Source organism: Pseudovirgaria hyperparasitica (assembly GCF_010093815.1).
Source record: "Pseudovirgaria hyperparasitica strain CBS 121739 unplaced genomic scaffold EJ05scaffold_11, whole genome shotgun sequence".
NCBI classification, from domain to species: Eukaryota; Fungi; Ascomycota; class Dothideomycetes; order Acrospermales; family Acrospermaceae; genus Pseudovirgaria; species Pseudovirgaria hyperparasitica.
This window is the reverse complement of record NW_022985559.1, coordinates 558237-584168: the sequence shown is the minus strand read 5'-3', so window position 1 is coordinate 584168 and position 25932 is coordinate 558237. Positions and strand designations below refer to the sequence as shown.

Sequence of the window (25932 nt, the reverse complement as noted above, 5' to 3'; positions counted from 1 at the left end):
CTGCGAAGGCAATCAGTCAGGTTTCTCCAGCTGCCAGTCTTGATCTTTGAAAAAATCCCTCGACTCTTGAGGCCACCAAAGCCAGATGTTCGACACGCCGCAACTGTATTGTGACATTAGGACTGATGGATCGTAATCATTGCTACTGAAAACATCACACATACTTTGGTCGCCTCCACATGGGTTCGTATTAGGCCTATGAGCGTACATGAATCTGCGTGTGAGGCGTCAGAGAATGCTAAAGGTGTATTGTATAAGCTTAGTCTACTGTCACTATTGCAAAAATAGTAGAGAGATAAAAGTGTCTGGGTGCTTATCAAGTAATTTTTGTGGGCGGAATGCTTTATATGCACGACAGCGGTGATTGCGAACACGAGAACCAGCAATGAAGCCAAATTCTGGAACTTTAGTCGAATGCATTCATTGTCTCCGTATTTCGCTTGAAGACCTATCATCGGCTTCTCCACTATCTCGCCTTATAGAATAATTTTTATTACGTTCACTATTCCACACGCCAGCTCAACCAAGGGCTGACATATCACAATGCCTTGTGTATGCATCAACTTTAGGTCAGCCTCTCCTACCTCGCCATGGAACCCAATCGTTCCGAATACGAATGGGTTTGACTATGGAACTTTCCGAGGAATTTTGAAATTGTCCGTCGAAGTGCGAAACGTGGTTCAGATAGTCCATTAGATCGAGGAATGTTTGGCGCGTTTAGTCTTGTAGGGTAGTCTAATTAATTTGTAACTATCCTCACTTGACCTGATTGACAGGCGATTCTATTCACGAGATCAAAGTTTTGCTTAGACAAATGGTTGGTACGGTCACCTAAGATTCGGATAAACTTGTCCGATGATCTCCATTGTCGATCGCACGTGTCGAACCAAGCATCAAACAACTCTAGTGACATCCTTGACAAGGGGATAACTTTAGCCTATAGATGTTGAAACGAAGTGGTCAGTGATCCTGCAGACGTAAAATGGTCATCCAAGAACCGGACAAGATTGTTAAGGTCTCGGTGAGGGCCATGCTAAGCGTGGAATCGTCTTGGAGATGCTAGGAGCCGACAAGGCGCGGGGATTTTTACAAGAAAGGTTTGTCTTGTGCGAGCTTATGATTCTCGTCGGTTTGGTTCTCTTCTGCTCGATGCGCTGCAAATTATCAGTTCAGTAGTCAGTATGAAAGATTGAAGGTGCAAGTAAATCATGATTCTATGCATCGTTATCTCGTCTATGGTTTTGGGCTCTATATACTTTTAGTCATGATCATCAAAGTCTTCCAACCCCATGCAGCGCCTATGATCGGACTTGTTCCTCGCTGCTCTTACCACTGTCAACCATTTCATCATCACTTGTCATCTCACTATCAAGCTGCCGAACAGCCTTCTCAATATCCGTGTCTTCCATAACCATTGTCTGCTGTGATCTCTCCCTTCTCTCCCTCTCTTCGCGCTCATCTGGCCTCTCCAATCCTCTATCTTTGACAAACCAGCAGCCCAGCAAACAAAGGAACATAAGCGGGACCTGTACAATGAACACTGCGCGGCTCGAGAGCATATAGCCATGTCTGATCCTCGCAAAATTCTCCGGACTAACCTCTTTCCCGGCGCCGCTGAGACTGTATGTATGGTCTGCATAACTGCTGAACTCCTCTGGGAGATTCTTGCGTAGCGTCGCCTGCAGCACAGCCGCAGAAGCAGCCAGCCCGATCGCTCCGCCCAGGCATCGGAAGAAATTCCTCATTGATACTGCAACTGCTCGATTTGGTTTTGGGCTATGAGCTTGCAGCGCAATCAGCGTCGGCTGGAACACACATCCCACGCCGATGCCGACGCAGCCCAGGGTGAAGACTATCGCCACAGGTGATGTATCCACATCAAACAGAACTGTCAGTCCTGCACCAAGAGTGAAGAGAATGAAGCCAACAATGATAACTTCACCATAGCGCTTGCGATAAGAGATGTATCGGCCCGTGGCCACAGAAAACGTGGCTTGCATGACGACGATCGGGCAGATCAAGGCCGCAGAGACGATAGGCGAGAATTGGCGCACGTTTTGGAAGTATAAAGGTAGGTAATATATATATGTCTGGTAGACGAAGCCAATGAGGAAGCATTGGGCGAGCACTACTGCTATGGCGGTATTGCTGAAGAGGGTTACTACAAGATTGGTCAGTTTTTGTCATGTGTGAGAGTGTTGGAGCATAAAGGGGATGTACCAGGTATCATAGGCAATCTTGCGACCTTCCATTCATATAGGATGAGTGCGACGAGAAGGACACTTCCGATGACGAGGAAGGATATGACGACCGGGCCATTCCACGGAAAATATGCGCCACCACCGGATATGGGGATCAGGATAAGTATTATCGACGCAGCGCTAAGAACAAGACCGCCCCAGTCGAACATCTGGACATTCTCCCACGCAGTCAAGACTTTCTTCTCACAGGACTTGTGATCCAGTTTCTTATTCTCCTTCTGTAGATTCGGAAGTAATATCCCAGACACAACTGCAGCTGCAGCCACCAATGGTGCTAGGAAGTAGAAGTATGCTCTCCAGCCGACGCCTAGACGGCTTTCTTCTTTATTCACATTTGTGCTGAGGAACGCAGCGGCGATGAATGGACCGATGACGTTCCCAATGCCTACCATGCTGCCTATAATGCCTTGGAATGTCCCACGTTGCTCAAGGGTGCAAACGTCAGAGAGGATCATCATTGTCAGGTTCGTCACGCCGCCACCAGCTGCACCGGCGACGCCACGGAAGAAGTAGAGCATTGGTCCATTCTGTGACAAGCCGCACATAACATCCGCAAATGATAGCACCACGAGCGCGGATATGAAAACTCTTTTGCGGCCCCATATGTCACTCATCCGTCCGTAGAGCGCACTGAATACGGTGTTGGCTACTAGACTGCTCGTACCTGCCCAGGATATGGTATCTTCGGCCCCCAGGGAGGTGCCAATGATTGGGACAGTAACACTGACACCGTTTTGATCCATGTATGTGGCCAACATTGCAATGGAAAGTATGGATGTCACGGCGTATAGTTGACTCTTGGGGAGGATCTTCATTTGGTCGGTCAGGGCGCGCTCTGCACGCATCTGTGCGGCATTCTCTCTCATCATTCCACCCATGGTGAAGGGAGAGAACCGAAATAGGCTGAATATCGAGGAGTGGCTTTCTGAGTTGCCACCAAGGTGTTACTTTGAATATATTAGCACTGCATGCAGGCTAATGATAAAGCTGCTGTCTTACTAGGACTAGAAACTGGAAAAGTCTATGCAGTGCACAGTGAGAGATCTATGCTGTAGTGATCGTCTTGATATTGAGTATGGTACCACCACTGTGGGCTTTGAGAGCTTCGGCATGTCCATAACGAACGGGAAAGCACATATATAGATGATATGGAATGTACAGAACAAGGGCATGAAACAGCGTCATTTGCCCAGAGTTTAGCTTCGGTGAATATTATGGTTTGCAATCACCGTCCCAAGACTGCGGAAGGCCTTAGCATCCACAGCGTGTCGTAATTAAGGATGATGAAAAACACGTGCTGAGATGCTGAGGCCGACAACAACCAAACACGCCCACTAGCTAATGTGGACTTGCGCAAGGCGGACATCTTGGCAACGTTAGCAAGAGGCACCATGTTGAGTTCACGATGGATGAACAAGCTTCCGAGACGTTTTGGCGGTCCGTCTACGGCGAAGGGGTGGTTTGATGATGGGCAAATCAAGTGTATTGTGGATGAAGGGAACGAGTTCGTGCATATCTTCGCATCCCGGCAGCCGGCCCGGCGCGGAGGTTTTTCGGAAGAGTGCACAGATCGCACTGCACGGAGCAACCGAGACAGGTGGGGACTTCCAAGACGCCAGGAAAATGAGAGATTTTGTGATCATCCATAGATAAGAAAACAACCCCTTGCACTATTCATACATGCGTACATGATAGCACATCTCCACTTTAATATCCCACCTTCGACGCGGGTTTCTCCCATCATGACAGGAACCATGATATCCCAAGATAACCCATGTCATTTCGCCCATCGATACTCCGAAACATTGTCGGTGGTCCGCCACCTGCCGAATGACTCTAGTGTCTGTCTGAATATTTCAATCATGGGAAGACTGCGTATATCATGCGTATGTACATTCGCTTTGACGTGGTAGCGGTGACTTAAACACACGTTGTTTGACCCATCGGCGACCCCACGCAGATCACACACAGGTAGCTGCGTCGTACCTTGGCAGAGTCGAAACCTACATTTAGGATAGTCTGAATCCTTGCAGATCATCAGGCACCATCACAGCCCGATTTGATACTTCGAGTTAGCATGATGCTTGGCTTGACGTCTGTCAAGAATCTTTTCTCGTCCATTGACGATTTCAAACGATTAGTGAGAACCAAAGAAGCTCCTGCTAAAGGAAAGGCATACTTCAATGAAGACCTACTTCCGACGCGATTAGGTACGATTACCGTAGTCTTCTTGACATACTTAACTAATCTTCAGTTGCTAGAGCACAGAAAATGGAATATGGTACATTTCTTCACGTACTACTTAACCCAGACATTCTCACCAGGGTCATACAACCTTGGAGCCACTTTGATCGCCACGGGCTTGGTAGGTTCACATGCAGTCTAATTAATACATTTTCCTAGTCAGCTGATTTATTTCTAGCAATGGTGGCATGGGATCATTGCAGCTGTCATCGGCTCAGTATTCCTTTCCATCATCGTGATATTAAACTCCCGTGGAGCTAGTAGATATCATATTGGCTTCCCTGTCTACGTCAGAGCATCTAGTGGCCTTGGCGGCGCGAGGCTGTTCATTGGAGTCCGTGCCAGCGTTGCTGTCATCTACTTTGCGACGCAAAGTTTTTATGGTGGCATGTTAATGTCTGTCTGCCTACGGGCAATCTTTGGCCATCACTGGACCGGAATTCCGAACCACCTTCCGGTGTCTGCAGGAATTACGTCTGGCAATCTCTTAGCATTCTTCATCTTCTGGTTGATTCAACTGCCCGTCATGTTCTTGCATCCCACGGTGCTTCGCCATCTCTTCGTCGTCAAAGCCGTATACACCACCACAGCCCTTCTCGGCATGCTAGGCTGGGCAGTTTCCAAGAACGGGGGAACTATCGGTGGCTTCGCGTTTACAGACCAAAAAGTTCTCACAGGATCTGCACTGGTCTGGCCTATGATTCAAGCTATCAACTCTGTATGTGGAGCACTTTGTCCAATCCTAGTTAACCAGCCCGATGTAGCTAGGTACGCAGCCCGCCCAAGCCAAGCAACATGGAGCCAGGCGTTCGGAATTCTCATCAGCAAAGTGCTCGTCATGTTCATTTCGTGTGCCACGACCTCTGCTACCACAGGGGTGCTTGGAAAGAGCTACTGGAACGTGTGGGATGCGTATGGCGCAATCCTAGACCAATACTGGAACTCCACAGCTCGTGCTGGCATCTTCTTCGTAGCTTTAGTGCGTTTCCCAACAATTACATCCTCCACTGTTTATATTAACAACTTGCATAGAGCATGGTCCTCGCGATACTAGCAACAAATGCCGGATCAAACTCACTCCCTGTTGGAGCAGACACCTCTGGCCTCTTTCCACGTTACGTCAACATCGTCCGCGGTCAGGTCGTATGTGCACTTCTTGCTCCATTGTGTGTCCCCTGGAAAATCATTTCGAGTGCGTCCTCGTTCCTAGTCTTCCTTGGTTCGTATACCGTCTTCCTGATGCCTATTGTGGGGATTATGATCGTTGACTACTGGGTGCTTCGAAACGGCAATTTCCACGTTCCATCTCTATACGAGAAGAAGTCGGGAACACCATACGAATATACCCATGGATGGAACCTACGCGCAATTGCCGCTTGGATTGCCGGCGTCGCGTTCACTGTGCATGGCATTGCTGGGAGCCTTGATCCAGACTCCGTGAACCAGTCGAGTAAAAATATGTATAAACTGGGCTTCTTCCTTAGCTTTGCAATGGGTGCAGTAATATTCTACTGCCTCTCGCTAATCTGGCCTACGCCTGTGTACCCGGCATCACAAGCTGGAAATGCTGAGAAGACCTTCGAGTATATGGCAGCCACAGAGGGATTCTTTAGTGGTGAGAGTGTCGACAGCATCAAAAATAGTATGGGAGTAGTGGGTATCGCTAGTACTACGGATGACGATACCATGAGTGAGATTGTGAGAGGAGAACAGAAGAAGGGTATAGTTTGAGATTTAATATCTGTATCTATAAGTACCGCTACCGAACGACTGAGTAAATGACCGTTTCAATTGTTCAAATCATTTAGAGAAGCTTACACTTTGTTTTTGAAAGCCTATGATTATACTACTGAAGACAAAGCACAGGAGAAGAGAAGCGCAAGTGAGGTGCACAGTGTGTCAAAACCAACATATCAGGTGAAGGTTATTTCAGCACCAGACATTTCACTTTCTCACTACACTCTCTCTACTGTTAGAAAGGGTGGCAGCAGAGATTATCACACTAGGTTACACGAACGCTGAAACACGATTTGCTAGCTATAGAGCATAAATTCTATTCTCTGTATATTACAGCAGATAGAAGAGCTTTAAAACGAGGGTCATGGCCTATGTAGCACTGTATAAATACATACTCTATCTGTCTACAAAAATACCCTTACCTACTCTTCCAGTTGCATGCCTTCTCCCACGCATATGCTACCTTGTATACACGCTCCTCACCCCACCACTTCCCTACAACTTGCATACTCACAGGTAACTTCACTCCACTCCCTTTCAACGGGCCCTCCTGAATCTCCAGCATCCCAATCGGCATTGCCAGCACCGGGTGTCCACTTTGATTGAACGATGCCGTGTTACCGGTCAAGCCCACCTGCTTCCTAATTTTCTCCAACGGCTTATCCTCTTTATCAAAATTACTCGTCGCTATATACGGTAGATTTGGCAGGACTAGAACATCATAATTTTCCAACGCTACGTCATATGCATCTCGCAGTTGGCGTGAAAGATTTGTCGCATGGCCCAGGAGACTAGGAAAGTGTTTGACAGCATACGCGCCGTTAAGATAGATATTCTTTGTACTGACATATGCAGCGTCCCACGAGGATTGTGTAAGCGGTGTAAATAGATTTGCAAGATCGTTCATGGCATGACCACGGCGGCCGAATGCAAGATTTTGTTTGGCGAGGTACCCGCCTACTTTGCTGACAGCGGTCCAGATTGATGCACCGTGAGTATGCATTGGAATGCTCACGTCCTCGACTATGGCACCGAGACGTATGAACTCGGCGATGGCGGAACGGACGCACTCGACCACACGTGAGTCGAGAGCGGGCTGGGTGAATGCTTCGCTGAGCACACCGATGCGAACACCAGCTAGATCAGTGGGATTAGGAATTTCGAGTAATCTGGTGTGGTATCTCGGGATCCGGGAGGGTGAGGGTGTTGCAAAGGAGCGGTCATCTATGTTGTCATTTCCGGCAATAGCTTGGAGGAGTAAGGCATTGTCGAGCACTGTGCGTGACATGGGCCCCAGATGGTCGTTTGTAGGCTCGTTACTGCCGCAACCAGTGTATGGAATTAGACCAAAGGTTGGCTTGAGACCATATATGCCACACCACCCGGCAGGCTGCATTGTTAGCCTTCAAACAAGCGCTCAGGGGAGAAACAGGACTCACCACGCGGACAGAGCCACCTTGATCAGCTCCAAGAGCTAGGTCAACATCATGGTTAGCAACAAGGGCACCACTTCCACTTGAGCTCCCTCCACTGCTATATCCTTTCGCATATGGATTATGAACGGGCCCAGTGGCCGCTGATGAACTAGTTGCAGAGTGACATAAATTCTCGCAGACAGCCTTGCCAGTTATCCTACCACCAGCCTCGAGGATTCTTGTGACAACTGTCGCATCTATGGCCTATGGACTTGTTAATATATGATAATACCTGGTCTGAGATTATCTTACTGGCACGTAACCCTTGACCATATCTGTCCCCATCAACATCGGAACATTTTTGACAGCAATGTTGTCTTTCAGGGCGACAGATTTACCAGAAAGATCTCCATTTGGCCCTCTCTGGTCTATGATCTCACATTTCCAGGCCCACGCTCCTAATGTATTCTTCTCAGGATTCGGCAACCGAACATGTTGGCGTGGGAAGCGATCTAGATCAACAGTAGGGCTATACTCTGCACTCTGTAAGAAAGAGGTACGCAAAGGAGTCATGTACATCCAATTACCTGGTAATTTCATCATAGCATCCGCAGAGTCATGGAATACGGCCAAGAGTGTCTCATAGTCTTTTTTCTCTTCATCGTTGATTGCGACGCCCCATAGGGAGCAGAGCTCATCCACAGTCTGCGACGTGACGGGATTAGATTCTTTCACCTCTAGCGAAAAGACCGACATGGCTGAACTATCGTTAGTACCGTCTGATTTCAAATGGACGAACACGTCTTATCAAGAAATCTTTATTACTCCTACTCATAACATGGTGTCATATAGTGCATCGCGTAGCAGCGACAACTTAACGACTCAGAAGACTAATGCGGTATATTATCATGTGTCAAGGCCTGCCGCATTTACAGTCTGTGGTAAGGGTCTGATAAGATTGGTTCTTATCGGATGCCCTTGTCGGGTTCCTTGCTTATTGAGATAGTTCTCCACTTTATAGATCGGACGTCCGAGCGGGTTTGCGAGTCATGTTTTGTCTCGTAACGGGGTTAGATCGCGACGAATAAAGATCTCACATGGATGTGTATCACCATATCCACTAGGAGGGGTCGCTATTGACTGCCTCTCTATAAAGCTTAGCAATCAAAGTAGCGATCGAAGCTTACTGGAATTCTCCATTCTTGGAAGTATTAATATGGTTCACATAGAGAAGAAGCTGCAGATACCGAGAAACTTTGAAGGTCCGTTCCTATCAATTCCGCTTGCTTTGACTACTATTGCTAACTTGACCTAGGTTTCGGAGAGGACAGTTTTGATCCAAAATGGCCGAACGGTGCTAGGATCGCGGTATCATTCGTCCTGAACTATGAAGAGGGAGGTGAAAGATCCGTGCTAGATGGTGATGAAATATCAGAGCCATATCTTTGGGAGAAAGGCTCATCGGGAGGCTTCCGCAAGAATGCCAGATATCTAAATGCGGAGCAGGACTTTGAATATGGATCGCGCACAGCTTCATGGCGTTTTATCCGTCTGTTCAAGGAGTTTGGTTGGAATTTCACCACTTTTGCGGTAGCTTTAGCCTTGCAAAAGAACCCAAAGTTTGCGCAGGCACTTGTTCGAGATGGTCACGAGATCTGCGCCCACGGTTATCGATGGCTCGATATATGGGATTATGGTCTCGAGGAAGATAAAGAGTACATCAAGAAGACGCTCACGACACTGAAAGAGGTGACCGGTAAACTACTACTTCCGTGAGATCCTACCGCCATCTGCTGACTGGGTACAGGTAGGATGCCCACGGGTGCGTACTTTGGACGTGGTACACCCAACACCCCGTCGTTGTTTCCAGAAGTCTGGAAAGAACTAGATGCTGAGTTTCTTTACTCTTCAGAAGTATACAACGTAAGTCATTAGACGCGATGTCCGTAGCTGAATGCCATGTGACCAACATGACAGGATGACGTACCATACTGGATTGACCTCCCTTGGGAAGCTGAATTGCCAGAGGATCAAAGACAGGGAATGCTCCTCGTACCATACAACTATGATTGCAACGATGGGAAGTTCCACATGGCACCTGGATTCGGTAGCTCTGTTGCCGAGACTTACGAGAAATATCTGAAGAATACGTTTGACATGCTCTACCGTGAGGGTGCGAGCTCTGGAAAGATGATGACCATTCCCCTACATACCAGGATTACTGGCAAGCCCGGGCGCTGCGAGGCTTTGCGAAACTTCATGATGTATATTTCGGAGAAAGAAGATGTCTGGGTGACAACACGAGAGCAGATTGCGAGACACATGCATGAAGAGTTCCCATACAAGCCGCATGGGGCCTGGATGAGCAAAGAATGATCAGGGGGTCACGCATAAAACAAGCCACATCGATGTAGATAACAGACAGTAGTTGTAGTCTAAGTAAGAGGTAATTTAACGCTCTTAAGCAGAGTGGGATTTACGCTAGAGCGGGTTAAGACTAGTGGTGAGACGACACATCCCCTAGGTCTGTGTTGGTTCGGGGCCAAACTTAATTAATACTCAAATGTTTCAGCGCGTCTGATCTCGCAACCAACAGACCTAAGTTCTAATGCGAGCTTTTACATAAGGAGTATCCCAGGGCCCTACAAGACATCTATCTTCGGTGTTACACCTCTAAGTAAACTTATAGAGGTCGCTCGACGTTGGTAGCACACGGACATGTTCTTCCAAGTCGTCCTTGGTTTGCTGATCGCGTACGGCTCATGGACGCTGGCATGTCTCGAGATAAACATGCGCGTGGCGTCCAGGATGGGCATTCCCTGCGTTCGACTACCTATAGATTCCCACAATATACTCTGGCAGGTTTTCGGACACCTCATCTGGTCAGTTTTGGACAGCTTGCCGTTCGACTGGACATCGTACCCAGCATCGATTCGACACCTTCGTCGAGGATGGCACTTTCACGAGAAATCTTCAGATCACGATAGATTGGGTCCGATCTGGGCACTGGTGTCTCCAGTCAGAATCGATGTTCATATATCAGATCCAGAGGCTATTGGTCACATTTTTGCTCACCGGCGCGACTTCGTAAGACCGATTGAAGGCTACAGTAAGCATAGAATTATCTCCACATACTGTAACAAGACATGAGTCTAGTGGTACCTCGAGGAGTCTCCTGTACTTGGTTCGGGTCAGAATTGTGTTTTGGCACTGTAGTAACGTTTCATAACTTTTGCTGACGTTCAACAGAGATATTAGAAGTCTTCGGCCCTTGCATATCGACAGCAGATGTAGAAAACTGGCCTCGCCACAGGAAAGCCCTTGCCGCACCCTTTAATGAGAGTATTATGAGCTTCGTATGGGACGAATCTCTGCGTCAATCTCAGGGCATGTTGAAGTCCTGGACAAGACCAAGCACTGAGCGGACAGGTATTCCCAGCATTCAACGGGACACTCGATCGCTATCGCTGAATATACTTGCCGCGACTGGCTTTCGTAAGACTTATAGGTTCATCGGCTCAGCGGACGATTCCGTTGTCGGAACAGGAACATATAGAGACGCTTTACAGACTATTTTGGACAACGTCATATTACTTATGCTTCTACCTTACCAGGTGTTAATGTTTCCTTTGATGCCTAGGAGATTGGCTCGCATTGGCCAGGCAGGCAGTCTATTCAAGAAGTACATGAATGAGATGCTTCACGAAGAATTGAGAGCACACGAGCTTAATAAGTCCGGTTCGGGTGGGCTCATGACATCGCTTATACATGCGCATCATGCAAATCAAAGTAACAATGATCGAGCTGAAGACCCAGCTGGGAGACTCCCGAGAGGACTCTCAGTTGATGAAATATTTGGTAATATCTTTGTCATTAATTTCGCTGGGCACGATACAACGGCAAACACACTCGCCTTCGCAATGTTACTACTAGCTACCCAGCCCGAAGTACAAGACTGGATATGGGAAGAGATCAGAGAAGTCTTCACTACTTCGACAATTGAACTCGGGAGCTATAAGAAGTTTTTCCCACAGCTTCTACGATGCAAAGCAATACTCGTATGTCTTGACTTGTGAATCTCTTGAATATCTAAAACTAAATATCTCAATAGTACGAGACGCTACGGTTATATCCGCCTATTATGGCACTACCTAAGGGTACTGATGATAGATCACAGTCCCTCAATGTCCGCGGGAAACACATAATTATACCTCCACATACAACAACTACCATGAGTCTTTTAGCTTGCCACACTAATTCCAGCAGCTGGTCTGATCCATTACTATGGAAACCCTCGCGTTGGATAGAGGCTTCTACGGAAGGTCAAAAGTTTCACACACCAGCAAGGAACACATTTTTCCCCTGGTCTGATGGACCACAGGACTGCCCTGGTAAGAAGTTTGCCGAAGTCGAATTTGTTGCAGTGATGGCACATCTCTTCCGAGACCACAGACTCGAGCCCAGAGCCGCTGATGGCGAGATTGCATTGGACACCCTGAAGAGACTCAGAAGAACCATCAACGATGTGGACATGGAGATGCTATTGAGGATGAAGAACGCTGACGCCGTACGTCTTATGTGCGTGGCTAGGTAGCTGCAATGCATTCATTATCTTCGCAGTCGGAGCAGGAAGCATACTCATTACATGCAGAGAATATGCATATTAGACCAGCTAAAGTGTTCACGGATCTGCTTAAGACCGATAGCTCTTGTCATCTTGTCAAACATCTGAGCTTCATCCAACTCTTCTGACCTGGCATCTATAGATGATGGGAAGATTCACGCAAACTCTGTCATATTACTCACAAGTGATGACACGAGTCACGAAGATTGTGCTAGGTCCCCCGCAGCTTACGCCACATGTCCTTGTTATCCTAATCCCTGTATGAGCGATACACTGAGCAGCCGGACGACTGAACAATGTGACATGCCCTGTTCAAAATCACTATCAACGCTTGATTGCCGTCCACAGCAAATATACATATCTGCAGATTGCATAACATCTATCATGAGTCAATTGAATGAGAACTCACCCTTGCGAACATCACCACTTGGACATAAGCCAATGAAGCGACCAAGAACGGCATGTACACGATGCAAGAACCGGAAGCAAAAATGTGATAGCCAATGGCCGACGTGTTCAAATTGCGAGAAAAGCGGCAATGCCTGTGACAAGAGCCTCGTTGGTGAGCCTTTACCGACAGCGTCAGCCGCAATCTTCCTTACTATCACCAAAACGACTCACGTAGCATGCAGATATACACATGCTTTAGAGGAACGTGTTGCAGCTCTCGAGATCGAACTCTCAAGAACGCACCAAAATGTTGGTATTGAACACCCAATCGCGGTGAACAGTATAGCAGGCCCACGGAGTGATCAACATGATGCATCGCATATTGAAGACGCCCTGAGAGATGTTGTCGATGCTCTGCACATGGGTAACTTTGAAGCTCCTGCTTATGTAGGCTCGTCATCTGGTCTTCCATTGGCTCTGAATCTTGGGCAAATGGTTCAGGCGACTGTGTGGAATAAAGCGATGCCACCACCTCGGGACGATGATATTCAACAAGGCACGCCAATAGTAGATAAGATATACTTATCCAGCCATTCGCAAGAACGAACTAGGATCATGGTGCAAGATATACAAGCCAACAGCTCAGCTCCTCCAGACGATCAACTGGGTACTAAATTGATACATGCATACTTCCAAAGATTACACATACGATATCCTTTCTTAGATCCAGGATCAATATGGACGCTACATGCAAATCGGTCGCGTCTATCTTCCACTGATGTCAAGATGCTAAGCAGCTCAGAACGGTTTGGGATATTCAAGATGTACATGGTCTATGCGATTGGTGCCATGCTCTTGCAGCTGACCGAGAGGCTCTCTGATAGCTCTCCTCCAGAGGTGAGATCTTATCCAAATTATGACGAAGCCAAATTTCTAACGTGGCTCTGTCAGAGTTTCTACATGACTGCCCTCCAACACATATCCGCAGCACGAGAGCCCCGGTGCCTTCAAAATGTAGAGGCTATGTTACTCTTGATCATATATCATCTGCGATCTGCTTCTACTCAAGGTCTTTGGTATATGTCAGGTCTTGCCATGCGCACCTGCGTTGATCTAGGCATGCACCGAGCAACGTCAGAGATCAGCCACTCTCCTGAAGGCATCCAACGACGCCGACTCCTCTTCTGGTCTACTTACTCACTAGAACGTATAATATCAATATCCCTCGGTCGCCCTTGCAGCATCTCTGACCGTCACATTGACCTTCCACTCCCGTCTGCTCATTCCCAAACCGCCACCTCCCCGGCCCTCCTATCATCTCTCTCCTACCCCATTACCCTCTACGAACTCCGCCGTGTGGAATCACGCATCTATAACTCTATCTACCGCAACGATCGGTCTCTCTGCTCCCTTCGCCCCAAGATCGACCGTCTGTATGCTGATCTTGAGGAATGGCGTCTCAGTGCCCACACACGACTCTGCAACGATGATCTTGAATACCCCATGCTACACTACCACAAAGCTCTACGTTTGCTCTTACAGCCCTTCCTGCTGCTACTTCCCGTCGGTGATCCATATTATCAGACCTGTCTTCGCGCAGCCGGCCAAATCTGTCAAGCGCACAAACGACTGCACCAGAGTTTCGAATATGGCCATAGCTTTATCGCCGTGCAGACGGTATTTGTGGCAGGAATCACGATGTTGTACTGTCTATGGACGAGCTCGCACAAAGTCTGGTCTGTTACACTCAGCAATGATATCCGCGCGTGCAGTTCGGTCCTTTTCGTCATGGGCGAGCGCGCGGATTGGGTGCGCAAGTACCGCGATGCCTTCGAGATCCTAGTCAATGCAACGATGCAAAAGGTTGGTGGAGATGCGGAGACCGAGCAGAGTCCAGACGCAAATTTTTCCAGCACTATGGCTACGGGATCGCAGAGGTCAATGGGAACAGCAGCAGCTCATGTCAGTATCGTGGCTGCTAGTGAAGCGTTTGTACAACACGGGACAGGGAGTGATGAGGCATTGAGGATGGTCATGGAATTGGCAAATTGGATTGATCATGACGATGGTGTGGATGCTTGGATGCCAGGTTTCGAGCATCTGGAGAGTCTAACAGGATCGTTCGATGTTAATGAGATGTTCTAAACAGACACACATTGCATGACGTCATACTCACAGGCAGAACTGGGAAAGATGCCATAGGCCAAAGATATGGTGTATCTTAGTCATAAAGATGACACAGGTACATGATCAACGAGAAGTCTATCTCAAGCGACTCAGCCAGATCCACTATCGTGCCTGGTAATCCCGAAGATGCAATACAAGAGTAGCTTATCAAGCTAGAAAAAACATCACGATCGCCCAGACCTTGACACTACTTACGTTACATGACGAAGTTAAAAAGGTCACACGCTCACAGCCCAGCAATTGAAGCCAATGTCAGATAGCTTCTGTGAGTCCATCTGTGAAGGTTCTATTCCCCTGTTTCACACCTCTTCTACTCGGCACATCTGAATTGTGTTCATCGACGCTCTACTCCTATAAGTAGAGACGACGTTGCCGTAACTAAGCCCTTGTTCACCTCCTGGACCTCAGACACCAACTTACCAGCAAATTCGAGCCCGTAGGGTTGTTCCAGCATCATGTTCGCTTCGTCACAACTCCAGACCATAAGCATGATAGGTCTAATCCGTGTCCCTTAATCTAGCGTAGCTATGTATTCCCGGTTCAGAATCACGTCAAAGAACTTGAATACTTCATTGCATGCGACTGTATACATGGCGATAGACGTCACTGGCCTTCCAACGTGCTAGAATTCATCATCATACCGAGATCACAGTGCGTAAGGTAGGATTTAGTGAATAATGTGACGTAAACGAGTCATCAGGGCTTGTCTCGTACACTGGAGCTAGATATGATGAGTTGCACCGCACGAACCACGAAAAGAGGCACCTCCAGTTGTTAGATGTGGAGGAAGGAATATCTTGGGTGCGCCTGTGGAGCAGAGAGGAGTATTCTTACTTGAAGCTATGTATATGTATAACTGAGCTTTGTGAACTAGCCTTTATGAATTAGCCATTGTGTTAGGGGAAATGACGTGTGCATCAGATAATGTCGATTTTCTCGTTGATCAAAGTTTAGACGATGATCAGGAGTAGCAGTGCTTCCCTATACTGATAATGATGTTGAAGCTTGGCCAGTGAAAGCTCCGCCACTGAACCTCCACAGTGAAATTTATACATTCGTTCAATCCGACCCGGCAGTCCCATGTGTTTTATTCCACACAGGATATACTCCTACCGTAGTCGTTTCCCCTAAGTGCCATCTGACATTCAATCGCCGGCGTACATGTACTGTTGAGCGGCAAGAGCTGTTGTCCAAACATGACACTCAGCCATTCCATGCAGAACATCATGCAACCGAGCTGACCGCTGAGCACAAGCGCCCAAAGCTATGAATGATAACTGTTGGACCCGATCAGCGCCAGAATTCCCTCATGGGCGCAGATTCGCGTCATCGTCTCCTGAAACAACGTCCATCATCGTGTGATGCGAACAATGGTCAATAGCACTAACAGATCGACCCTTTTCAAACACTGGAAGCCAGATTGCCAATTGAGAATACTGATCATGTTTCTTCGTAGGAATAATAAGTATGCAGGTAAGATCGACCAAAACACATGACTCTCGATGCTCGTCCTCAGGTATCAACATGCTCCGTTTCTATATAAATATACTGCATTATGGGCAAAGAATGAAATAGAATATACATATCTCTGCGCAATTTCTTCCATGTCAGTGCTTGCGAAGCTCAATGCATGCGCTGTGGCTCTGCTCCTATGCACACCATCTCCTTGTCTTCTGGACGATGAGCATCCCCACGAGTAATACTGCGCGAAGACACATCAAGGGCCGCGTTTGCAGAAAAGACCGCACAGCCGCAACTGCTCGGTCAAATTCAAGCAGGGGCATATCATGGATTCTGATGAGACAGATATTAGCAGCGGCGTCGATTCAATTTTAAGCCGTCAGAAGAAGTAAGGGGAGAGGTTTGGGCAGAGGAAGCAGAGGTATATGTAGTTAGGGATGGCATAACCGTCACTGTAAGATTAGCATTGTGAAGGTTACATACCTGGCACTCACATTCCAGCGCTCTCATTGCTACATACCCAACACCTTTTACTGTGCGATAAGAGGTATCACTTATGCCTGCTCCGACCTTGACTACCAAGTATGGTAGCTTTTGACGGCTAACGCAACATATCAGCATTCACAGTTAGCTGTGGCGCATGGAAAGATAATGATACTTATCAACCATTTCGTATAACGATGAGAAGAAATTTTTAAGCCCGATGGTATAAATGGAGAACGCAAGGAGACGGCGCGCTAAAGCTTTCATGTTTAATAAAGTATTAATATAATATGAACACTTAATCGAGAATGAACCTAGGTTATAGATCAGATGGAAAACTACTTTGTCCGTGCAGATATCGTGTTAACCATCTTGTCGCGAGAGATCCCAGATTGTATAGCCCAGACCTGCGTGTTCAATCTGTCTAACATTCGTTGATATACAGAGGCTGCACCTCGACCTCTCGACACCACAACTCCCATGGCCTCATCATTGACTCCTGATTCATCTTAACTGTATCTGCAATTTCTTTATCACTCAGTCCACGTAATCCCTTGTCAGACTTCAACTTTCCATCCTTGATCTTTCCGCTGCCCTCAACATCCACTTTGCCTTCAATAGTGCTTCCGCTGACTGCGTTCTTCATATTCAGTGCCGTAGTCTGCACGATGGCGTTCTCCTTAGTATAGATCGCTTGATACACAGCAGCTTCAATGCCTTCAGCACATGTTGTGAAACCATGGCCACGCATGAGAACGACTGCATAGGATGGAACGCTAGTGTTGTTCGACGACTTCCCGGCGATGTTCGGCAGCGCGGATTTCATCTGTGAGAAGATAAATCCAGCAGACGTGGAAGGCTTGAACTCAGCGGCGAGAGAACTGCCTATAGAGGTGTTTCGGACAAGTAGGTCATACGGATCGGAGGATGAGAACGTCGAGTATGTGCTTGAGATATCCCATACTGGGGCTCGGCTGCCTATAAATCCGGCTTGATGAATGACTGCCTGTAAGGGGATGTCGTTGATGCAGTACGGCAAGATTTCGCGACAGTGACTGTGGATAACACAGTTCATCGACGGGAAGCGCTTGTATATTTCGCTGTGGATGTATCGCTCGATGAAACCGTCTGGCGCATTGGATTGTACAGGTGTTGCATCTTCTACCTTGTATTCTACAATGTCTTCGCCTCGACTTGCGAGTGCTGGAGCAACTTTGCGGGTCATGTAAAATGTGTTTGCATTATCTGGATTGCGGACTGAGATGTGACCGTAAGCATCAAGGACACGGTGATAGTGCAATATATGAGAAGCTGTGATGAGGCCTTTCCACAGTTCGTTGACTTCGAGTGACTCGCTTTTCGGGAAGAAGCCTGCTGACATGCTGATTGACTTGGAAGGATGAACCTGGATGAGTATGAGAAAATTGTCTGGATCTACCAAATGTGTCACTGACTTGGAAACATGAAAGTCGGCATCTGCTCTTCGTACTACAGCAAGCGGAATGACGTGCCTTAGCGCTCACTATGTGTCGGTAAAACATACTACAGATGTGCCGGGCTAGATATGAGGTCGCTTCATCTTGCCCTGAAACTTAGTCTCTTTCTGAACATGCGGATGTGAACGTGAGGGCGACGATCTTTTGGGATTTTCATTTGTTTCAAATTTCATCTGATGGTAGTCATCGCTGAAATTCCAATGAGAGTACCCATACCTAGTTTCATGCTTCGCAATGTTAGTGAGGTTTGAAATGACAGTGCGCTCGGCATCTTAGAGCTTCAAATATACGTCCAAACTATCGTGCTATCGCATAAGTGCAGGCCGTCGTCGTGTAGCTAAGCTTTCTCTTACGCCGGTCTTGCAAGTACGCGTACTGCGTGATGTCTGAAATCTGAAGGCATCATTCGATTCCAAGGGGCGATCTAGACTTTCCAGTTTCTGGCGTGAGATCTGGGGAAGGCTTCACTTTGTCTTCATCGCTAGAATAGTTTCAGATCAGCGCATACGCGTCGCGCACCGAGTAGAGTGCAGTCCATGCTCGGATGTTCCCGCACTGATCTGCTGCAAACCCCGAAACCAATAGCCGTTGATGTTTTAATCATGGATCCCGGAGAGAATAGGCAGGTCGAGTCATGGAAGCTCGTTTCTCCTTTGGGCTTCGATGAAACGATGCAGGATGTTATTTCGACACTTGCTACCCCGTTCAGCCAGGCACCGTGGCAAGGATATCGTAGCGACCGGAAGCAAGTATCACAGCTAGAGTTGGAACAACACCGAGATAGCAGGTGGTCACGTAGCCAAGAAAAGAAGCGTAAAGCTTGACGAGACGGATGTATCGTCAAAATAGATAGGCATGAACCTGGTGAAGTAGATTCAGCGTTCGGTGTGCCGGTCGGTCCACTAAACGATCCATCCTTCCATCCCCACATCCACGCTTCGGTGCTTTGCCCGCGCATGGCGATGGAGAGAACCTACAGTTCCCGCGACGACTCTATCAACTCGAGACGAACGTTGTTGTCATTGCTGTATTGCCCTGGACTTCTTCTCGACGTACTCTCTCTTGCGACATCAAGACGCGTAAATTGGCTCTGACCGTCGCATTAGCCTTGTCGCGCCAGCCTTGATGTTGCCGCCCATCCATGGCGGCTCACCCGTAATTCGGAGGACAAGTACAATACTGCATACAATCTACCACACCTCATCTACCCCTTCACTATATCGGTTCCACCAGTTTCGTGTACTCCGCACCGGTCCTGACGCACTCTGCTTACGTCCTTCTTTACATAAATCACTTGTCCTGCATAATCCTCACTCGACATCCCTCCGACCTCGTCCAACTTCCGCCATGGCTACCAGTACCATAACGCAGATCAGGCACCATGTTGGCCACTCGCACCATCACCATCATCACGATAATACATATCTCCTGTCACAGAATAAGAACGATGCTGGCGTAAAAATCACAAGAATTGGCCTGTATGTCAACTTTGGCATGGCCATCGGGAAGGGGGTAGGGGGTTATTTCTTCAACAGCCAAGGTACGTGACTATGGCATCACAAGGCTTTCCCACGACCTCTTGAGCTGATAATATTTCTAGCACTACTAGCAGATGCAATTCATAGCCTGACGGATCTTATCAGCGACTTCATGACGCTGGCAACCATCTCCTGGTCGCTGAAACCACCATCGACTCGCTTTCCGGGCGGATATGGCAAGTTCGAGAGCTTAGGTTCTCTTGGTGTCAGTGGACTACTCGTAGGAGGAGGATTGATGATGGGATGGGCCGCACTGGCTGCAATCTGCCAACAATTCTTCCCAGACTTTGCCGACTTGGCATCGAATCTGGGAATCATGGGACACGGACACTCTCACCATCACGGAGTGGAAGAATTGGGGCCCAATATAAACGCAATATGGCTAGCGGCAGGCTCCATCGTGATCAAAGAATGGCTGTATCGAGCAAGTGAGGAACAAAATCATCACCATCCAGTCGAGGAGACCCTGCTGACTTTTTTTTCTAGCTCTCAAAGTCGCCAACGAGCGCAAATCCTCTGTCCTTGCCTCCAACGCATACCACCATCGTGTAGACTCACTCACAGCATTCGTGGCCCTTCTCATGATTGGGGGTTCGAATTTTCTCACAAACGCCTCCTGGCTAGACCCTGTCGGCGGCCTTGTAATCTCTCTCATGGTTGTACAGGCAGGTTACGGAAATACCAAAGCCGCACTTCTTGAACTTGCAGATGTCGGCGTAGAGGAGGAGATGGTAAACAACGTACGGGGGCGGGCAACTCAGGCACTCGAGAGCATCGGAGAATCATCGGTTGGTGTACGGAACGTCGAGGGTGTCAAGTCGGGCCAGAACTACCTGATGGACATTGAATTAGCTGTGCCAGAGAGCTGGACCATCACCAAGACTCGTGAAGTCGAGACAATAGTGCGGGAAAGGATTGGCGAGAAGATCAAGGGTGTTAAGAGACTACGTGTCCGATTCGTTGCAGATAATACCGATCCAAACGTATTCGACGAGTTCATCAACTTCGATCCGCGATCGCGTGAGCTACAAGCGGATCACGACCACGATCACGACCACGACCACAATCATCCACACAGCAATGGTGCACCCCAATCTATCAGCAAGAGGCAATAAGCGACCGACCGCAACATTGTACATGTTTTAATACTATACTGGCGTTACAAATCTTAAGACATCTGAATACATCAGGCCATATATTGACACACTACGAGGCGTATTTGGGCGGTGGAGAGGCGTGAAGCATGAATGGCGTTCTGAAATGGTGTATATCAGAGCTTGGTTCAACTCCTGTATATACTCTGGTTCGGCCTAAGGCCACAAAAGACTGTATAAACACCGATTTTTCCTAGAATCTTGCCATTTAACCACCATACAGTCAACCCCGCAGTCTGTTGTCGGAAGGCACTTTGAGTGAGGGACACTGTTTCCTAAATAGGACTAGTGTCTAAACGGTTAAATAGCTTTGACTCTGTCTCCTAGAACTTAGTTCTTTATATAATTATAGAATATATTTAATAACCTTAATTACGTCTCCGTTTCTCTTATAATAGATTATAAGCCTAGCGCTTTACTATAAAAGCCTTAAAACACCTCTTTATTAATAAAAACTATTATATTTTAATAAAAGTAAGTCCCTTCTCTAAAACTTAGTTATCTTATTAATCTTATTAAAGTTTTACTTTAATTCTACTATCTTATTAACTCCTGGCCTCTATATTATTCTCTATACTATTCTTCTACCTCTTTTATCTTTACTATCTTCCTTATAAATATATAATAAATAGAAAGAGTTAGAATAAGTTCTATATAAAGAAAAGAGAAGGAACTTAAAGAACTTATTAATAATAAATATATCTATTAACTTTAAACTTAACCTATTCTCTCTATCTAAGCTATCTTTAAGAGAAGAAAATTTCCCTAAGTAGAGATTAGCTTAGATAATTATATTTAAATATATATAATTATAGATAATAGTCTCTAGTAGAGTTATTAGACCCTTTAGTACTAGAGTTACGGATTTATATATAGATATAATAGATTAGAATATAAAGGATAATAAGATAATAATTATATTACTCTTATTAATATATTAAGATCTTATTATAGATCTTACTTCCTATAATATAGTAGTAGCTATATAGAGTTATCTATTATTACGTTTTAACTATAATATAGATAATTCTTTAATATATCTATTTAGATTACTTACTAACCTCTACTATAAAGATAGAGAAGATATCTATAAATATATTAATAATTTCTATTATATCTAGATATAAATAGTAAAAAGATATACTACTTTATCTTATATAGTTATAAAAGTAATATATCTAATCTTTAAGTCTAAAGAGATTAAGGGCTTATTCTTTTTTATTTTATTACCTAATACTATAGACTATATTATTAATAATTTATTAACTTAAGATATATTATATTTTTAAGATATCGAGCTAAAGATACTTAACCTAGCTAAGAAATATAGTATTAAATCTAATACTACTAGCTATAAAGTAAGCTATAAGGGTAAGTCTAGTTAGCCTTCTAAGTTAAAGAAGTCTAACTTCTCTATCTCCGCCTCTACCTCTAACGTTAAATATACCTAGTATAAGAAACGCGGCTTCTCTTCTAAAGGTTATAAGTATTAAGACTATTATAAACTTAAAGCCTCTAAAGAAGATAATAAGTCTAAAAGTAAGAAGGCTTCTAAGTCCTTCTCTAAAAAGGACTCCTTAAGTAAGTAATAAAAGGCTAATAAGACTAAAGTTATTAAAATTTTAGATTCTAAATCTAACTCTAACTCCGATAATAATATTATTAGTTTCTTTACTACTATAGCTAATATAAATAGTAAGAGATCTTATATAGTAAGTCCTCTTCTTAATTTAGTAACTCTTTTAGACCTTAATATTAAAGCTATTAGACTTCTTATAAATTCTAATATTATTATAGATATCTATAATTAGATTTTTAATTCTAGAGCCTTAAGATATATATTAGGCTATATAGATAACTTCTTCTCTCTAGAACCGCGTAACTTAGATAATATATTAATTATAAATTATTAGAAGATTCTAATTAATAGTATTAGAATAGTTTTCTTAGATTATATCCTCTTAGATAGTTCTATAAAAAAGGTTAAACTTACTAATATCCTTTTTAGTAAGTAACTAAATTCTATATATCTTTTCTTCTAGTTATATATTAGGAATTAAAGGTATAGCTTAAGAGTAAAAGGGAATAATCTCTTTCTATATAACTACTATAGATCTAAAGTAATATAGGTAAAATTTTATAAGGGCCTTATAAAGATTCATCTACGCTATATATCTCCTCTACTTCTATTATATACTATAGTATACTTTATATTATATAAAGAATTCTATTATACTATAGGTTATTATTATATTATAAATTCTAAAAGACTTTATAAAGATTTTAATATAATTCCTAAGCGGCTAAGTAACTTCTACTATAAGAGTTATAGTATATCTAAATCTATATATAAGAAGCCTTTAAGCTTAAATAGATAATATAAGATATAGTTTAGTAGAGTTTATAGCGATCTCTCTAGTAAAATACTATATAAGTCTCTAAATAGATTATAGTACTATATTTCCTTTATTAAAGAATTAACTTACTTTATATAAGTCCGCTTTATAAAGTATAAATTAGAAGCTTCTAATATTATTATATAGTTCTTTATATATATTAAGAAGTAGTTTAATATAGATATTAAAGAATTTATATCTAACTAAGGTAGTAAATATATTACTAAAAGTCTTTAAGACTTCTTTTATAAAACAGGTACTATTTATATTATCTCTTCTATCTACTCTTATAAGTTAAACGGAATAGCCGAAAGGTTTAACTATATAGTTTAAATATTAGTAAGATCTATTCTCTCTTCTAATACTAAGTTAAAATTCTAGACTAAAGTAATTTATATAATAATATTTATTAAGAATATTATACTATATACCTCTCTTCTAATAGTTAATATACTATATTATACTCTCTTTAGTAAGAAGCCTTCTATCTAAAACTTATATCTATTTAGAGTTATCTACTTGTAAGGAGGCGGGCTCCACGCACCAACCAACTACACCAAAAGGACCGAATCTTGAAGCTACTGCTTCAAGGGTGGAGCACACTGCTTATATACGACTGCTACACACATGTAGAATCAACTGGCAGGCCACGTGCTCCTCACGTGCCTGATACTACTATATATATATTCTAAAAGAAGTATAAAAGCTAGATAGTAAGCTCCTTTATAGATTAGAGAAAGGTATTCTAGTTAGCTATAGTAAATTAGATAAAATCTATAAGTACTATATTTCTAATTATAAGGTTATTATTAAGTTATAAGATATTACTTTTATACCCTTTAATCTAAGACTACTTCTATAGTAATCTCTTTCCTTAATTATTATAGAAAGAGATAGCTCTAAAGAAGAGTTAGATAATAGAGAAGTATCTTATAATATACTAGTTATAATCTAAAATATATAGAATCTCTAGCCCTATATAGATAATATAATAAATCTTACTAAGATACCCTAATAAAGATTATCTACCCTTTCTTATAGTAGGACGCCTTCTACTACGCCTAGGGTAAATTAACTAAAATTTAAATCTTCCTCTAGCTATAACCTACCTTATAAAAATCTATATCTATTAAGATTACCTTCTAATATATCTTATTTTAGGAGGAAATATAAGTATATAATTTATTTTAATAACTCTATAAATTTTATAGATATGGAAGAGAAGGAAATAATCTATACTCTATTAGTTAATACTACCTCTAATATAGATATTCCTTTAAATCTAAAAGAGGCTAGAAATTCTTCTAATTAGTATTAGTAGTAAATAGCTATTAAGAGGGAGCTAAGAAGTTATAAGATTAATTAATTATAGTAGAAAGCTCTACTTACTATAAATATCCCTATAATAGTTAGCTCTATGTTAAGATCATTAACAAGTCAAGTTGTATTAGTTATAAAGTATACCATTTTCTATATACGTATCCGGTCGGTTATATTTATATAAACGACCGGTTCGTAACTACCTATATTAATTATATATAGTATATACTACTACTATAGCTATAATAAGGTGCCCGAATTTAAGAAAACCCGCTACTACCCTTAGTGGCTTTACGCGGGACGCTTAGCTAGGCACGGGTTTATATCTTTATAGACACTACGGCGCGGTCGACCTACGGCTAAACCGACGCTAGGAAGTTCCTTAGCGGGCACGATATACTTTATAGTCCCCTTAGGGCGACCTTATCGCTTAGCTAGTGGCTCGGTAACCTTAACGTCTTTATTATCATCCTAGTTAACTTACTATACTTTACCGGTAGATAGTACGCTAGTTAGTTCGTGTAAAGCTATTACAGGCTTACCTTATACGCTATTAGAGTTATTATCTAGAAAAACTAGCTTTATAACCTTTTAGTACGTCTTATAATATAATAGTCTATTCGGTAGTATTTTAGTAAGGTAAGGTTCGTACTACTCGTAACTATAAATAGCCGTAGTAGCGTCTTCGAGTCTAAAGCTATAATAGCGGTAGATATTCTAGTAGTATTTAACCATTTACTTTAGTCTTAACTCCTTAGTATAAAACTTATATTTAGCGTCGTAGGTACGGTTTAGGTACTCCTATATATACTCGCTAATTTCGTTATTAAACGACCTTATAGCGTATTTATCGCACTTATAAATTAACTTTATAGACTTAAGGAGGTTAACTACCTCCCCTAGAGGCTCTAGTCGCTTAATTAGCTTACCTATTTAGTACGAGTAATATCCTAGTTCTCTATAGTCGGCTAGAGGACAAGCTAACTTACTTAGGCTAGGTAGGAGACCTAGACGGTCGACTAAATTAGGCTACTTAGACTTTCGTTAAAATAACCGAGATAATATTTTTAAGGTAGCTAAGGTTGTCTTTATAACCGGGCGGGGCTATACTATAGTAAAATTACTATTAATTTCTTCCTTATTAGACAAGATAATAACTCGTTCCTTTACGAGCTTAGGTTAGATAATATAGGGGTCCCTCTTAATAGTTAGTTTTTGAAAAACTA

At 44.1% G+C, this 25932-nt stretch overlaps 8 protein-coding genes across 8 annotated transcripts; 5 read left to right on the top strand and 3 right to left on the bottom strand.

Moving 5' to 3' along the window:
- Positions 1-692: 692 nt before the first annotated feature.
- EJ05DRAFT_493661 (MFS general substrate transporter) lies at positions 693-3106 on the bottom strand (the record flags this gene model as incomplete). The annotated part of the gene is made up of 3 exons (XM_033746136.1): positions 693-782; positions 1413-2161; positions 2221-3106. The coding sequence occupies 3 exons, from the start codon at positions 3104-3106 to the stop codon at positions 693-695; spliced, it is 1725 nt and encodes a 574-aa protein (XP_033598913.1).
- An 828-nt stretch (positions 3107-3934) lies between these two features.
- On the top strand, positions 3935-6288 carry EJ05DRAFT_466806 (putative allantoin permease). Its single transcript, XM_033742823.1, has 4 exons — positions 3935-4471; positions 4523-4626; positions 4684-5484; positions 5538-6288. The coding sequence occupies exons 1-4, from the start codon at positions 4339-4341 to the stop codon at positions 6234-6236; spliced, it is 1737 nt and encodes a 578-aa protein (XP_033598912.1). The 5' UTR covers positions 3935-4338; the 3' UTR covers positions 6237-6288.
- A 331-nt stretch (positions 6289-6619) lies between these two features.
- EJ05DRAFT_454493 (amidase signature enzyme) lies at positions 6620-8578 on the bottom strand. Its single transcript, XM_033742451.1, has 4 exons — positions 8245-8578; positions 7970-8193; positions 7682-7921; positions 6620-7632 (listed from the first exon to the last, which is right to left on the bottom strand). Exons 1-4 carry the CDS (start codon positions 8411-8413, stop codon positions 6661-6663), a joined length of 1605 nt encoding a protein of 534 aa, XP_033598911.1. The 5' UTR covers positions 8414-8578; the 3' UTR covers positions 6620-6660.
- A 160-nt stretch (positions 8579-8738) lies between these two features.
- On the top strand, positions 8739-10170 carry EJ05DRAFT_454489 (putative chitin deacetylase). Its single transcript, XM_033742450.1, has 4 exons — positions 8739-8919; positions 8973-9413; positions 9465-9580; positions 9635-10170. Exons 1-4 carry the CDS (start codon positions 8874-8876, stop codon positions 10031-10033), a joined length of 1002 nt encoding a protein of 333 aa, XP_033598910.1. The 5' UTR covers positions 8739-8873; the 3' UTR covers positions 10034-10170.
- A 58-nt stretch (positions 10171-10228) lies between these two features.
- Positions 10229-12363, top strand: EJ05DRAFT_65373 (putative cytochrome P450 monooxygenase). Its single transcript, XM_033749851.1, has 3 exons — positions 10229-10766; positions 10907-11715; positions 11769-12363. Exons 1-3 carry the CDS (start codon positions 10376-10378, stop codon positions 12249-12251), a joined length of 1683 nt encoding a protein of 560 aa, XP_033598909.1. The 5' UTR covers positions 10229-10375; the 3' UTR covers positions 12252-12363.
- A 231-nt stretch (positions 12364-12594) lies between these two features.
- On the top strand, positions 12595-15245 carry EJ05DRAFT_466794 (uncharacterized protein). Its single transcript, XM_033742822.1, has 3 exons — positions 12595-12862; positions 12914-13568; positions 13623-15245. Exons 1-3 carry the CDS (start codon positions 12666-12668, stop codon positions 14814-14816), a joined length of 2046 nt encoding a protein of 681 aa, XP_033598908.1. The 5' UTR covers positions 12595-12665; the 3' UTR covers positions 14817-15245.
- A 1803-nt stretch (positions 15246-17048) lies between these two features.
- EJ05DRAFT_65369 (uncharacterized protein) lies at positions 17049-18683 on the bottom strand. The gene is made up of 4 exons (XM_033749850.1): positions 18589-18683; positions 18515-18525; positions 18257-18381; positions 17049-18207 (listed from the first exon to the last, which is right to left on the bottom strand). The coding sequence occupies exons 2-4, from the start codon at positions 18522-18524 to the stop codon at positions 17227-17229; spliced, it is 1116 nt and encodes a 371-aa protein (XP_033598907.1). The 5' UTR covers position 18525; positions 18589-18683; the 3' UTR covers positions 17049-17226.
- Positions 18684-19645: 962 nt separating this feature from the next.
- On the top strand, positions 19646-20951 carry EJ05DRAFT_441229 (uncharacterized protein; the record flags this gene model as incomplete). The annotated part of the gene is made up of 3 exons (XM_033741977.1): positions 19646-19842; positions 19924-20264; positions 20323-20951. 3 exons carry the CDS (start codon positions 19646-19648, stop codon positions 20949-20951), a joined length of 1167 nt encoding a protein of 388 aa, XP_033598906.1.
- Positions 20952-25932: the final 4981 nt, after the last annotated feature.

Bases quoted from the DNA above. Each gene is read 5' to 3' on its own strand.
- EJ05DRAFT_466806 (XM_033742823.1), top strand. From the start codon at position 4,339: ATGATGCTTGGCTTGACGTCTGTCAAGAATCTTTTCTCGTCCATTGAC. The intron at 4,627-4,683 runs GTAGGTTCACAT...ATTTATTTCTAG, and splicing joins CTTTGATCGCCACGGGCTTG to CAATGGTGGCATGGGATCAT. The intron at 5,485-5,537 runs GTGCGTTTCCCA...CAACTTGCATAG, and splicing joins GCATCTTCTTCGTAGCTTTA to AGCATGGTCCTCGCGATACT.
- EJ05DRAFT_454493 (XM_033742451.1), bottom strand. From the start codon at position 8,413: ATGTCGGTCTTTTCGCTAGAGGTGAAAGAATCTAATCCCGTCACGTCG. The intron at 7,922-7,969 runs GTAAGATAATCT...ACAAGTCCATAG, and splicing joins TGGTCAAGGGTTACGTGCCA to GCCATAGATGCGACAGTTGT. The intron at 7,633-7,681 runs GTGAGTCCTGTT...CTAACAATGCAG, and splicing joins AAGGTGGCTCTGTCCGCGTG to CCTGCCGGGTGGTGTGGCAT.
- EJ05DRAFT_454489 (XM_033742450.1), top strand. From the start codon at position 8,874: ATGGTTCACATAGAGAAGAAGCTGCAGATACCGAGAAACTTTGAAG. The intron at 8,920-8,972 runs GTCCGTTCCTAT...AACTTGACCTAG, and splicing joins GATACCGAGAAACTTTGAAG to GTTTCGGAGAGGACAGTTTT. The intron at 9,414-9,464 runs GTAAACTACTAC...GACTGGGTACAG, and splicing joins GACACTGAAAGAGGTGACCG to GTAGGATGCCCACGGGTGCG.
- EJ05DRAFT_65373 (XM_033749851.1), top strand. From the start codon at position 10,376: ATGTTCTTCCAAGTCGTCCTTGGTTTGCTGATCGCGTACGGCTCATGG. The intron at 10,767-10,906 runs GTAAGCATAGAA...GACGTTCAACAG, and splicing joins AAGACCGATTGAAGGCTACA to AGATATTAGAAGTCTTCGGC. The intron at 11,716-11,768 runs GTATGTCTTGAC...ATATCTCAATAG, and splicing joins TACGATGCAAAGCAATACTC to TACGAGACGCTACGGTTATA.
- EJ05DRAFT_466794 (XM_033742822.1), top strand. From the start codon at position 12,666: ATGAGTCAATTGAATGAGAACTCACCCTTGCGAACATCACCACTTGGA. The intron at 12,863-12,913 runs GTCAGCCGCAAT...CGTAGCATGCAG, and splicing joins GGTGAGCCTTTACCGACAGC to ATATACACATGCTTTAGAGG. The intron at 13,569-13,622 runs GTGAGATCTTAT...TGGCTCTGTCAG, and splicing joins CTGATAGCTCTCCTCCAGAG to AGTTTCTACATGACTGCCCT.
- EJ05DRAFT_65369 (XM_033749850.1), bottom strand. The intron at 18,208-18,256 runs GTCAGTGACACA...ATACTCATCCAG, and splicing joins GCCGACTTTCATGTTTCCAA to GTTCATCCTTCCAAGTCAAT.